Source organism: Condylura cristata, unplaced genomic scaffold, assembly GCF_000260355.1.
Source record: "Condylura cristata isolate star-nosed mole 26May11 unplaced genomic scaffold, ConCri1.0 scaffold00011, whole genome shotgun sequence".
NCBI lineage: Eukaryota > Metazoa > Chordata > Mammalia > Eulipotyphla > Talpidae > Condylura > Condylura cristata.
Genome location: NW_004567112.1, coordinates 52874983 through 52889191, shown reverse-complemented (window position 1 = coordinate 52889191; position 14209 = coordinate 52874983). Strand labels below are relative to the sequence as shown.

The window sequence follows — 14209 nt, the reverse complement described above, 5'->3', positions numbered from 1 at the left end:
AAGAAATAGTATGATTTTGTGCTGCCTTTATGCATACTACTGCAAGAGCCACTTTACAGACAAAATCTACATGTAGATATTTGTGGGGCTGGAAGTTCACCTGTTTGTATTCCATTTTTAACTGTCTTCTTTGTGTAAGAACCCTCTCACCAAAACTGAGCAAGAAGTAGATGTACTGGGTTTGAAGTTTGCTACTAATATAGCAGATAACATCTAGTAAAATTCTTAGGATCATTAAAGTTTCAGAGGCAGATTTTACATGTGCTTCCTTGATTACAGAGGCTGACAGTGAAAATTGAGGACAAAATAAAGAACTATTTTATATTGCCCTGATTTTGAAATTACCCCTGCTGGTGGTGGTGATGTTGATAGTGGTGGTGATAAATAGATAGGAAAACTGAAAAATAACTAGGAAAGCTAGGAAGATGTTCTAGTTTCTGTCTACTTCCAGTTTAGCACTACACTCGAAGTACTTGCTGTTACACTTACTTAACCCTGAGTGCAAGGGTTGCAGAGTAAAATGACTATTATATACCAAATGACAGCTGAGATGGATAAAGCCCACTAGGTAGTCAACCTGGCAGGCTGGAGAAGGCATGCCCCATCTAAAGGGATGGCAGCCACTAAATTTATGAAATTCTTGCCTTATGGGAATGCTGACTCAGTGTTGTATTTTATGAAATACTTGTAAAAAAATTTGAAGTTTCAGATTTGTAAATGTAGTTCCTATAAACTATAAGCTCATTTTATGTTGTCAGCTAAGTCAAATTGAAACCAGTTTTTTCCCTAGGTTATACTAAATATACCTGTTACCAATTTACAAGTCTTGGTGGTAGCAACATTTTAGTCAAACATTGCTCATTTGGGGCAAATCTGTGGTCTAATCCCATTGCATTGTTCAGGCTTACTAAATCATGGGCTAAGAAAATGGGTTTTAATATTCCTACCTGACTCCAGTAATATTTTGATAATAACCTATGTAAACTCCCTTTAATGACAGAGAGGAGCACAGTCTTTGTCATTTAGGAAACTGGTGCTAGTATTTAAGCATTTACTGCATTACAAGAAAGAGATCGTTAACCTGTATCATTTCACCTTATTTTTTTTTTTAAGATTTATTTATTCATACAGAACTGGGGTACAGGCCAGAGATGCGGAGGGTGAGAGGATTCACCAGAGACAGAGTGGGGAGCAGAACAGGCAGAACAATGAAGTACACTGCTGAGGGGAGCAGCGGGCGGGTCAGGAGAGGTCTGCCACGCCATGTGGTCACCTCGGGGGCAGGCGGGGATCAAACTCATGTGGAAGTGGCTTTGACTTCTAAGTGCTGTGCTTTAACCCGCTGCGCCACCAGGGAGGGCCCATTTCACCTTATTTTTATAGAAACTCTAATTTGGGTATACAATTATAGTATGTCATCTTGTCCTATTTAAAGATGGGGAAACTGAGGTTTATTGTCTGGGGTTTCCTATTCACCCAGCCAATGACAGAAATGAGATTTGAATACTAGAGGAGACTCAGAATTCTATTTTTAACTCCCAGATTACACATTCTCCTGCTACATTATATGGGGCTTTAGCTTTTATAGTCCTTCTTAGTGATAGTAAGTTCTATTACTATATGCTAAAAAATCTATAAGGACATTTTGTGCTTTAGTAGAATGTAAGCCATGATCTTTATCCTCATCCTTTGTCTGCATAATTACTCTTTACCTGTCTTTTGATACAGAGCTTGCAAAATGAATGGGTTCCTTCTGATCACCAAAGAGAGAAATTTCACTAATACCTGGTTTGAGGCTAGCAAACCCCTTTTTTTTATGCTAAGCCCCATTTCTATACTTATATCATAGTATTTGAAAGTTAGAACATAGAGTTTAAAGACCAAAGTTTATGGGTTTTACCTCCACATGGGAAAGACAGTTTACTCCATATGTGATTGCAGTGTTGAGCCTAGTCCTAGCCAGCTCTCTCATAAGAGCTAGTGTGGTAGTGTGGTAGTGTGGGTGCAATCATCATCCCTGCTGACAGCTGTGTTCCAACCAAGAGCAATGTAGAGACCCACAAACAGCATCAGTGCCATACATGAAAACAATGCGATGCAGTCAAGGAATGCAAATAGATGTTAGCTTGGCTAAATGAGAGATGGTAGCTGCCAGGAAGAGCTCTGGGCTGAGAACGTTTTGGAAACCCCATCCAAGCTTATCAAAGAGTGCTGTGATTGACTGGCCTGCCTGGCCATGGCCTTGCATTATGTAGTGACAAGTGTGCTCTGTACCTGCTGTCTCTGGTGTTACCTAGTCTTATGAAAAAGGGAAGACATCTTAATTTAGCTGGGCAGCTTGAAGCACATACATTTTAGATATGTGATTCTATTTTTTTAATGCTTTTCATCTTTCTTCTTTCATCTCTTTTTCCTCAGGAGAAATGGCTAAACGTACCTTTTCCACATTGGAATCATTCCTGATTTTCATTCTTGTGATGATGACTGCGATCACGGTGGCCCTTCTCAGTCTCTTGTTTATCACAAGTGGGACCATTGAAAACCACAAAGGCAAGTGTCATAGCTTTCTTGGATGGTGTTCCTTGGCCTGCATGAAATTTCTTGATTACAGGATATTTAGGCAAGAGACAGTGTCTACTGATAATGTTGACAGCAGGACAATTTAATATGTACTTAAGCAGTCTGAGATGATCATGTAAACTTTACATAAATTCCTATTTTTGTATTAACAGAAATTTTTATATTGCTTATCTTTGCTTTAAGTCACCAGTTGACAGGCATTATGTCACATATTAACTTTTTTTGTATGTTTTTGCTGATCTAATTACAGTGATATGTACTTTTCCTTAACTTCTCTTTTTCTTTGTCTCTATTTTTGGTGTCATTTTCTTCTGTGGGCAAAAGAAGAATGAAAGATTGACCGAATATCGATTTGTGCAGAGTTTCAGAGAGGGGAGTTTTGAACTCAGATCTTTATGAGGGCCAGTCAGGTTCTGTAAGTGAAGTGGGGAGAGTGGCCAGGGTGTGGGCCCCTTCTGGTGAAGGGGCCCTCCCGAATGCCAGCTATCTGTTTTCATGACTTAGATGGGATTTTTATACATCTCTCTCCCTTTTAATGTTAAAAATTTATTTGGAGATTATATGGACTGCATTTATAGACAGCTTTGGGTGTGTTAGGTTGTGTACCTGCAAAATGAGTAGAGTTGATAATGAAGATTGAATGCTTTGAACAAAGTAAAAGGAGAGCTAACCACAGGCCAATGGTGGTACAAAGAGCAATTCTCACCTCAGTTTTTTCTTCTGTGACTTTTTCTCTTTTCCAGTATATTCTCTATCATGTCCTCATGCTTAGAAGTTCCTGCAAACAGAGCAGCTATGATCTTCTGTTCCAGTAGTGGACAAAACAGACTCTTGAACTGCTAGATTTAAAGGCTTCATAGGATTTAGTTTTAGCTTTTAAAATAAAGAGAATATGGAGGCTAAGACTTACAGAGGTTAGTTATTATAGTAACTATTCTCATAGTAGAAATAGTTATTTTATTGAATGGTTATTCTGGGTCAAGAACTTGTAGTCAGGAGTCTATATTATTTTCTTACTTAAATATCCTAAAAGTTCTGTAAAGATAGGTGCTAGGTAAGCCATCTTACAGACTTGAGAACTGAGACTGTGACTGCAAAGAACTTGCCTTTGGCTATGTGACAAGGTTTGACTTTGGTTGACATTACAATCTACCATTCTTTTCTTACAATTCCTGATGTCTTTTGGAAACATGGGCTTGGAAGGAGATGTAGGGAGTCTAACTCCAGCTAGCTGTGGTTGAATGAATATTCAGATCTGAGTTGGCACATCTGCTTTGGGCACATGATTCCTTGTATGTTGCCATGAAATGCTCACTAAGTCACTTCTCTGGGTTTTAGCTTTCTCACATGTGAAATGGAGAAGATTAGACTAGGTGAGCTCTAGGTTATTTTTGAACTGCAAAATTCTGTAGTATGAGAAGTTATTATTATTATTATTGTTATTATTATTAACCTCTAGCCCAGGAACTTTCTGACTATTAATGCTTTGTGACACTAATATTTACTGACTTGGTCACTCCTAATTGTAAACAGATAAATAACATGTACATGTAAATTATCTAAATATGTAAATAAAACAAACCAGTGCTGCATGCCAGTCATTGTTCTGAATTTTTAATATTTTTAAGTATTAAAAATTTATTATTTATTTATTGCTCAAAACAACCCCAGTTAAGTAGTATATTGTTATTACCTCCTTTTTCAGATGAGAAATTTTGGATTAAATAGCCTGTCATTAATTTAGCAAGTAAGTGGTAATGTTGGGGGGGAAAGGATGTCCTTAACAAATTCCACAAGTAGGTTGTATGAACCCCACCACTACGCCAGACTATAGAAAGTCAAGACACCAAGGACTACAAATCCCTTCATGTCATCATCACTGTAGGGAGGATTGCTGAGAACTGACGGTAGAGTTAAACAGCCAGGCTTGGTGTATAACCAAATATGTGGGCCTTCGTGGTTCTTGTTTTTTGCTGGCTTTCAGCATGCTGATGGTGTTCCAGCTCAGTGGAACTGATAGGACACATTCACCATCTTATACCTCTCTTTCTTCCTGAAAAATTTCTTTCTTCATTTTCCCATTTTTGTAAGTAAATTTTTATTACCCTGTTTGTGTGTGCCTGCAGTTGAGTCTCATTATAAGTTCCTTTTAAGCATACAGGTGTGTACCCACTCAGGCCAACCCATTGTACATTTGGGTTGCCCTGTAATAGTAAGTCAATTTTCAAACCCGGAGTGTTTATTTCTGATACCTGTTCTCTTAGTCTGCATATCATTCTGCGTGTGCACATGTTTGTGTCTGTGTGCACTCACACATCCTTACCTGAGTGAGGAGAGTGATAGAAATTAACCCCCAGGAACTGGGTTTAGAAGGCTGTGTTCCTGTAACTGGCAGATAATTTGTCTGACTGAAGCAGAAGTACAGGGTGAGTGAGTAAGGGTAATGATTTGACAAGGAATGACTTGTGATGAAAAGCTGAAGGATATTTTATGGAGGCCTTGTTCAGCCAAAACATCTCCAGTATAAGAAAAAACTCTCCTCGTAGTTATGATAGGAAACAAGTTTCTTGAGGTGTTTCTCATCATATGTCTTTACTATAAGAGACTACTAAGATTTTTCATCAGGAACCCGAACCTGTGTGTTCAAATTGATGTAGAAAATTAGTAGGCTAAAATGTTGTTTCTTGTATATCTTATTCTGTTTTTAAATTCAGGTTCCCCAAGCACACAGGACCCTCCAACGACCAAGAGCTCCACAGTTCCTCAAAACACAACGAAACCAATGACAACTACCCCAGAGCCACCTCTATTTCAGAATTTCAGTGGCTACCATATTGGAGTTGGGCGAGCTGACTGCACAGGACAAGTAGCGGATATCAATCTGGTGGGTAAATCATGGCTGCCTCAAAAAGCCTGAAATTTATTGTTTGTTATCCTGCATTTATTGCTTATTATTACATCACGAACTTCTAGCTATCTAACAATGTGAGTGCTTAGCTATATGGAAGAGAGAAACTTTTATTGAACCATAACTCTTTTATTAAAATAATGACTGTTTTAAGAAGTGATAATATGGGCAAGCTCAAATACTGCAAGTGATAAGCAGGCACCGTAAATGACCCAGGAAGGTCAGTATAAGAAGATCAGTGGCTTGTGAATACTTGATGTAGGGGGCAGTAGGGAGTGGTGGGGACCTGTTGCGACTAGAAAGTGCACGCCACAACTGTCTGCTGCCCTGTAAGATTATAGACTCAGTGTGGCCTTAGAAATTTTGCAAGTGAAGCCAGAGAACTTCTGGATTGAAGATTTGAAAATTTACATCTCTCAGCTGGAGAAGTAGCAACTCTAGTTAAAAGCCGGAAACCTAGTATGGGCCAACACTGTATAAGCCAAGTACAACACTTGTATGTGTCAGGCGTGGCCTGCAAGCTGCCAGCCTATTGGTGACAAGAAGCATGCAACTTTTGGGCCCTGATTATGAAAATACAGGTAGGCTTTGCTTTCTAAAAGTTTACATTATGCCACTTTGCATTTACAAAAGGCCTACATTATGAGTACCTGCTTTCATTGAGAGATATCTGAAGTGGATTTATGCTTTATGAAAAAAGGAGAAAAGCAAAGATAGTGTTCAGTATTTATTTGCAGCAGCTGTTAGACAAGATAGAGTAGCACAGTCAGGCTCCTTCCTTGGGAACTACTTTCATCCACTGTGTATTTATTGTAAACTTTCTGATGTTATTATATTTTGGTGTTAGTTTAAATTTTATGTGTCATTTCATCTGATCTTGGTCAGTTATTTTTTGGGCCTCGGAATGTTCAGAATTATTTCTGTGTAAGTTAGTGGCAAATACATCTTGGCTTTATGCCATTTTGGAATCTGATAGGTCTCATAGGATTCTACTTTTGGTTGATAGGGAAAACCTGTGTCCATTTATAACAATCCTTCCTGAGAAAAGCATAGCATGAGATTGTTTGATGGAATCTGATAGGTCTCATAGGATTCTACTTTTGGAATCTGATAGGTCTCATAGGATTCTACTTTTGGTTGACAGGGAAAACCTGTGTCCATTTATAACAATCTTTCCTGAGAAAAGCATAGCATGAGATTGTTTGATGGGATCGTCTACTTCATACCAAATAATCTTTAGATTCCAGGATTTATTCCCTGCTGTCTGATCTGAAAAGTGACTCTGGACTATGAACCCTAAATGGATACTCACATGAGAGGTAGAGCAAACAGAACAGAAGTACCTTGAAGACCTGGGGATAGTGTTCTGGGTGGACTTATGACATGGTCAAAGAGGGCTTGGGGCACAGTATTCGATCTCACCTGACTTATGGTGGAACCATGTAGCAAAAGCTAGGATTAGGTATTGTCAGTAAAGATTACTTAATCGCAAAGCAATGTTTTTGTTTTTTTTTTTTTTTCAGAAAAAGAAATCCCTCTTCAAACAGTTGAGTTGAAGGAAACTTCAGTCTTCAGGACATTCCTGGGCAATGTGGGATGGTGGGAGGGGAATTATTTCCTTGTGTAATATCTTAGGCAGGGGGAGAAACACTTCTTGTTCAAGGAACAGAAAATCCCTGAAAGCTCTCCATGGTAGTAACAAAATTCTTAAACCACACCAGCTTCTTTTTCACAGATTGGCCACTAATGTAGCTTCTTCCAAGGAGATCACTATACTTTTGCATTTTTTACACAGAAGAGGAAAGCCTCTTTTATGATGTTGACTTTATTTTATTTTTGAATACACGTATGCTATCTTATTTGTCTTCCCTGAATAGCCTATTCTTGTAAGGGTGTGGCTGGTTTCTGGTAGCAGGAAACTGTGACAGAGTGGCTTTGATTTTCTTTTTCTTTCTAGATGGGTTATAGCAAATCTGGGCAGAATGCAAGAGGCCTCCTCACGCGGTTGTACAGCCGTGCTTTCATCATGGCAGAGCCTGATGGGTCAAATCGAACGGTGTTTGTCAGTGTTGACATAGGCATGATATCACAACGACTCAGGCTAGAGGTAAGTAATTAAGGTGAGAAAGCAAAGATCAGATCTGTAAGAAAAGTCTGTGGGTGAATGTGACAACAACTAAGCCCTCCTGGGTTTTCATCTGGTAAATTTCTATTACCTCAACTTTTTAGACTCTTGAAAATCCAACAGACAAATATATGAGGAGGATGATCCTGACCTTTGCATTCTTTGTTCTCTTGATTAAATTTTGCTTTCAATTCACTGATGGGCTGAGGACTAATTAGCATTACCCATGCTAATATTTTTTGAATGCTTATTATATATTCTAGGTGACCTTCCATTCTCTTATTTAATCCTTGTTAGAAGTCTGAGGGTGCTGCTTAACCATTAGTTCCTCTTCCTTAGATAATTGTCTTCTGTTCCAGGAACTGGCTAATGAGAAGGGCTGATGAGAGAGCCTAAGTACATTTTTGCAAGGTCACATCCTGTGGGATATGGAATGGGAGCCTCTTCCATCTATGGAAACACTAGGAGCAGGATATTAAATATTTTCATGGTCTCTACCCTTACCACATAACTCAAGTGGGTCTGTTAATATCCCCATGTTATGGGTAAAGAAACTGAGTTTAAAGGTGCATCACTTTCCCAGGTTCAGTTAGTAAATGACAAGTTGAGTTCTGAGCACATACATGTCTGATCTCTGAGACCACATTCTTAATAGTGGCATAATTCTTTCATCAAATGGCAGTGGCCACCTGCTATATCTATCTATCTATCTATCTATCTATCTATCTATCTATCTATCTATCTATCTATCTATCTATCTATCTATCTATACATATATATAACATAATAGTTTATATTTACATCATTTTGTGCCTTTTTCCATCTCAGTTATAATCTCTGTGGGCTTTCCATCACCAAATTACCCGTGTGCCATCACCAGAGTCTAGTGTACTCTTCCTCCACCCCATTTTTGATCCCATTCCCCACTCCACGCCCATAAAATGTCTCTGGTATATAGTTGTTCATTATTATAATTATTTTCTCCCCTGGTCCTTCACTCCTGCTATGAGTGAAACCTTCCGGTATTTTCCCATTTCTTCCTGGTATTTCACTAAGCATGATCCCTTCTATCCATGTTGCTGCAAAAGGCATTTGTTTATTTTTTTGACTGCTGAGTAATATTCCTTTGTGTATTCATACCACATCTTTTTAATCCACTCATCTACTTTTGGGCATTTGGGTTGATTCCATGTCTTTCCTATTGTAAATAAAGCAGCAATAAACATGAGGGTGCAGGTTACCTGCTTTTTGTGAGACTCTGCTAGTCACTTCTGGGTATATACAACTAAATGAATCACAGTCCATGTCCCATAGGAGCTTACTGTCTAATTGGGGAAAGGAGAAAGGATGGTAACAAAAACAGAAACAGGCACATAAACAGAATTCATTGGAGTAAAGTACAATGATATATAATAATAATTATCTCTTCCTGACTAACAAATAGCTCTTACACCTAGTGGCTTAAAACAATAAACATTCATTATCTCAGACATTCTGTGTGTCAGAATTCAGGACAGGATTAATGAGGTGGATCTGGCTTAAGGTATCTTGAAATCAAGATTAGGTCAAAGGCTGCAGTCATCTCAAAGCTTGACTGGGGCTGAAAAACCCGTTTTCATGAAGATTCACTTGTGGCTATTGGCAGAAGACCTCAGTTCCCCGCTCTCTGTCCTTATGACGTAGTAGCTAGTTTCTTTCAGAATGAGTAACTTAGGAGAAAAAGCTGAGAAGAAGCTATAGTGCCTTTTATTACCCAGGCTCAGAAGTTATACACCATCATTCTCACCTTGTTCTATTCATTAGGAGAAATTCACTAACTCTAGTTCATGCTGAACTGTAGGAAAGTTAAACTTCACCTCTTGAAGGCAAGCATATCAAAGAATTTGTGGACAAATCATATTTTAAAACCATCACTGGAGATTCAGGAAATGGAAATTAGGGGGAGCATTTCAAAGTGGAAGTGACATTGGAATAGGCAGAATTTTGCTTTTTTTTTTTTTTAATTGATGTGGTGTAACATGATGCCATTATAGAAGTTTCAGGTGTGCATCATTAAAAATTTAACATGTGTATATACTGCATTAAGTTTGCCATTAAAAATCCAATTTTATATTTAACCTCTTTTACCTGATTTGCTCACTACCCTTCCTCCTTCTAAATGTGCAGCATTTTAAGTGGTTAACCTGGAAGGGAGAGAGATAACCTGCAGAGGCAGCATGAATACAAGGAGTAATGTGGACTCTCCTCTGAAGGGACAGAGATTAGCTCTCCCAGGATGTGTGTGAGCATGTAGCTGGAGATACAGCTAAGAGGTGTATTGGTTATAATTGTAGGGGTCCTAGGATGCCAAATTGATTTTAATTTTTCAGGTGGTGGAGATTCTTGCAAACTGTCCAGTGGAGAAAGGAAGCAAACACAGTTTTGCAATGATTGAGGTGTTACTGGTATAGACTGGAAGTAAGAACACAAATGGGAAGATTCTTTACATTAATATTAAGGTTCTACTGGTGATGGTCCAGTTGAGAAAACAGTATCACAGAAAGCATTTCAGATAGAGAGAAATTAAATGGGGAAGTTAATGAGGCTTATGAAGGTTGAAATAATTAAGAAGTCAGGATTTCAGGAATAACTTTTAACTTTGCCTGAAATTTTCCCCCTATATCAAATGTTTTTTTTTTTTTAAAGATTTATTTATTCATACAGAACTGGGGTACAGGCCAGAGATGCGGAGGGTGAGAGAATTCACCAGGGACAGAGTGGGGAGCAGAACAGGCAGATCAATGAAGTACACTGCTGAGGGGAGCAGCGGGCGGGTCAGGAGAGGTCTGCCACACCATGAGGTCACCTCCGGGGCCAGCGGGAATCGAACTCATGCGGAAGTGGCTTCAGCTTCTCAGTGCTGTGCTTTAACCCGCTGCGCCACCAGGGAGGACCGATATATCAAATGTTTTAAACCAATGGAAGAAAAGAAAAAAAATGGTGACAAGAAGTTAAATTAAATGCTAATGAGATTTGGGGATGAAAAGATATAAAAGTAACACAACATTGTTTCCATGATGAATCAGGCACTGTTCTAAGTTCTTCATCTACACTAATTATTTCCTTCAGGTGCTTCACATATATCAATTAATTTAATCTTCCAAACAACTGTATGAGGGAGGTACTATTATTATGCCACTTGATTGATTGGGAAACCGAATTGCAAATAATCAAATAATTGGTCGAAGTTCTCACAGCTAGGAACAGTGGAAGGTGGGATTCAAACATAGGCAGGACTCATACAGTTCCTCTGTACTCGACTCTTTTCCTCAAGTATCCAAGATCATTCTGTTTGAGAAAGGATGAGGTCATTGGCCTAGTAGGAATCAAAAGGTAGGCTTGTAGGGAGGAGTGTGGAGAGGAGAGGGGTTTAATGGGCTACTTTGTAGATGCTGTCAAGTCAATAGTAGGCACCATTGAACCATTTCTTCTTAGTTCTTACTTCCCCACACAATCTGAGACCTGGTAGGAAGGCTTGTAAAGGATCTCTCTTAATTATCTAAGTCATGGGAAGGTATGAAAAAGAAATGTATCTATACAACTGCCTTTTTTTTTTATAAGCTTATTTATATTCCTGCTTATAGGCAGGTTCTCACCCTTTGCTTTAAGATTGATGGGATATCCAGAGTGGAATGATTAAAGAAATTATCTCCAGTGAGTCAGGGCAAGAAAAAAGAATAACTTTCCAACAATTTGTCATGTTCTCAAGAGTGTCAGTAACAGGAAATGGAAGGCAAGGAAATGAGCCGAGGACATTAATGTAACTTTGCTCTGTCTTAAAATACCTCTTCTTTATAAACTAGGAAACATACTGTTTAGAATGACTATTTGCAGGCACTAAATGCCTTAGTGTTTTACTTCCTTTTCTTTTCCTACAAGTCCTGTGTGTCTGACTTTGTATTAGAGATTGTAGTGTAGGGTAAGTTTTTTGTGAGCTATTTGCACTCTTTTACTTTGAAATTCAAAATTTTTAATTTTTACTTTTTTAGCGCTTGATTCTTGAATAAACCTGAAGAAATATACTGGATTCTGAATTCTAATATTGTGCTTCTCTAGGAATGAAAGTTGGGAGTAAGTCTAGAGGAGATTTAAAGTTGACCAACTGTTCTGTCCTTTCTTGTTTCTTTCTTCCTTCTTTTCCTTTTCTTTTCTTCCCGCCCTTCCTGGTACATATTTATTTGTGAGCATATTTTAGTCTTGGAATTTAGCCTTTGAGTTCAGTACTCATGGTGTTCTTTTACTGGTCATTTCCCCTTGCTTTATTTCTTCTTCATGAATGTAGTTGTTACTATAAGGAAGGATATGTAAGAGCAATGGAAAGTTGACTGGAGTTAACATCAAAGAAGGAACATGATGATGTATTGATCAGTCTCCATTTCCATCATCTCAAGTGTTACTTCTATTGAATTTTGTCTGAAATTTATGCTGAAGTTAGTATATGAGGGATTTTTTTGTGTGACCCACTGGATGCTCTGATGTCAAACTCATCCTGATGGGCCACATTATTACTCTCCTCATTCGTCACGTTACATAATTTTGGTGACAATTACCTGTTTATTTGTTGCTCTGTTGCTTATAATAACTCCTTTAACATCTCTTTTATGTGTGGTTTATTATTAATAACTTCTTTTGGCTTTTCAATGAAGCATATTACCTGTTCTTCTGTATTGAACATTCATCTTGCAGAGTAAAGGATTCTAGGCTGGAAACCTTTATCTTCTGCATTTCATTCTTGCTTTTCTACTGAAAAGTCTACTGAGAGTCTAATTGGTGTTCCCTTATAGGTTATCCCTTTTCTTTTGATGTCATTAACTTCTAACCATTTTATTATAATGTGTCTTGGGGTGTGCATGTATGTTTGGTATGATTATTTGTTTGGAACTCTGAGCCTCTTGGATTAGGATGTCTGATTTACTTCCCAGATTGAGATGGTTCTCAACAACTATTTTGTCAAATACATTTTCTTTAATTTTTTCTTTTTTCTTCTGGGTCCCCCATAATATAGATGTTATTTCTGTTTAGATTTTCCTGAATGGCTCTTTAACTATTTTCATTTTACTTTGTGTTGTTCTATTTGTGTGTTCACCAACATAGAGCTTTGAGCTCACAAATTCTCTCTATTGCTTGTATAGTACACTTGGTTACCTTCAGGCAGATAATTTTTCTGGAAATATCGAATTCTTCATTTTTGGAAAAACAGCATTAAGGACATTTTTGCATGATCTCTTCCCTGTGCCCAGGACAATTTTCCCCTAGGTATTGCATGATAAGTTTGAACTCTTTACTTAAACTTCTGATGAGAGGAAACATTTTTTGCAAAAGCTTTCCTCACTAACACTTGTCATTTCTTTTTCTTACCCAGCAATGTTTTCCTTCATAGCATTTATCACTATGTGATATATTAAATATTTATTATTTATCCTTTATTTGAATAAACATTTCTTCAGAATAGTAACCTTATATATTCATAGTGCTTAGAATAGTAGCTGGAAACTAGTAGTATGTGTTGAATGGTGAATAGGGGCAAGTATTTGTTCTATAATTAAGGAGACTTGGACCTGGATTTTGGCTCTTCTTTTAGATCAATGAACAAAATATTTAACTTTTTTACATTTCTGTGTTCTCAGAAAAAAACACTACCTCTTGGGATACTTTTTTTTTTCAAGATTTATTTATTTATGCATACAGAACTAGGGTACAGGCCAGAGGTGCAGAGGCAGTGAGAGGATTCACCAGAGACAGAGTGGGGAGCAGAACAGGCACACTGCTGAGGGGAGCAGCGGATGTGTTAGGAGAGGTCTGCCTCGTCATGTGGATCATCTCCAGGACGGGTGGAACTCATGCGGAAGTGGCTTTAGCTTCTTAGTGCTGTGCTTTAACCTGCTGCGCCACCAAGAAGGGCCCTTGGGATTGTTTTAAAGGTCTTTTAAATTATACATGTAATACATAGCATTTTGCTTACACATACCAAGGACATATGAAATGTTAGTTACTGTAATTATTATTATTACTATGGGGTCACCTGGTATGACTAAGCATAGAGTGAAGGGTAGTTAATAAAAGGTGTCACTGATCTAGGTCAGTGATAGATTCCACAGAGCCTTTGCTTACGCTCAGCTCCTGTTTTCATTTTCTTATTTCTGTTTTTTATTTGTTTGTTCCCTAAAGGTCCTGGACAGACTGAAGAGTAAATATGGCTCCCTTTACAGAAGAGACAACGTCATCCTGAGTGGTACTCACACACACTCTGGTCCTGCGGGATATTTCCAGTATACTATCTTTGTGTTAGCCAGTGAGGGATTTAGCAATCGAACTTTTCAGTACATGGTCACAGGCATCATGAAGGTAGGTAGAAGTGCCACACGTGGCCATTATGCATTGTTGTTTACAATGTTCGGGAGTGGCATGGTGTGATGTAAAGTGTCCCTGGAGGATCTTGGCAGAGGAAAGTTTTAGTATGTCTTTTCATTTCTTGTAGCTTCAGGTCCTGAGCTGTGGGACATCAGGCCTGAGGCACTGACTAGTTGGAAGAGGAGAGGTTTTTTTTTTTTTTTTTT

The 14209-nt window shown here is 38.2% G+C and overlaps 1 protein-coding gene across 1 annotated transcript in view; it reads left to right on the top strand.

Moving 5' to 3' along the window:
* The first annotated feature begins 5306 nt into the window (after positions 1-5306).
* ASAH2 (N-acylsphingosine amidohydrolase (non-lysosomal ceramidase) 2) overlaps positions 5307-14209 on the top strand; it is a 49896-nt gene continuing 40993 nt past the window's right edge. The window contains exons 1-3 of the mRNA XM_012723503.1: positions 5307-5464; positions 7446-7595; positions 13821-13997. Of these exons, the coding sequence (XP_012578957.1) occupies positions 5363-5464; positions 7446-7595; positions 13821-13997 (429 nt within the window). The 5' untranslated portion in view covers positions 5307-5362. The remainder of the gene's footprint in view (positions 5465-7445; positions 7596-13820; positions 13998-14209) is intronic.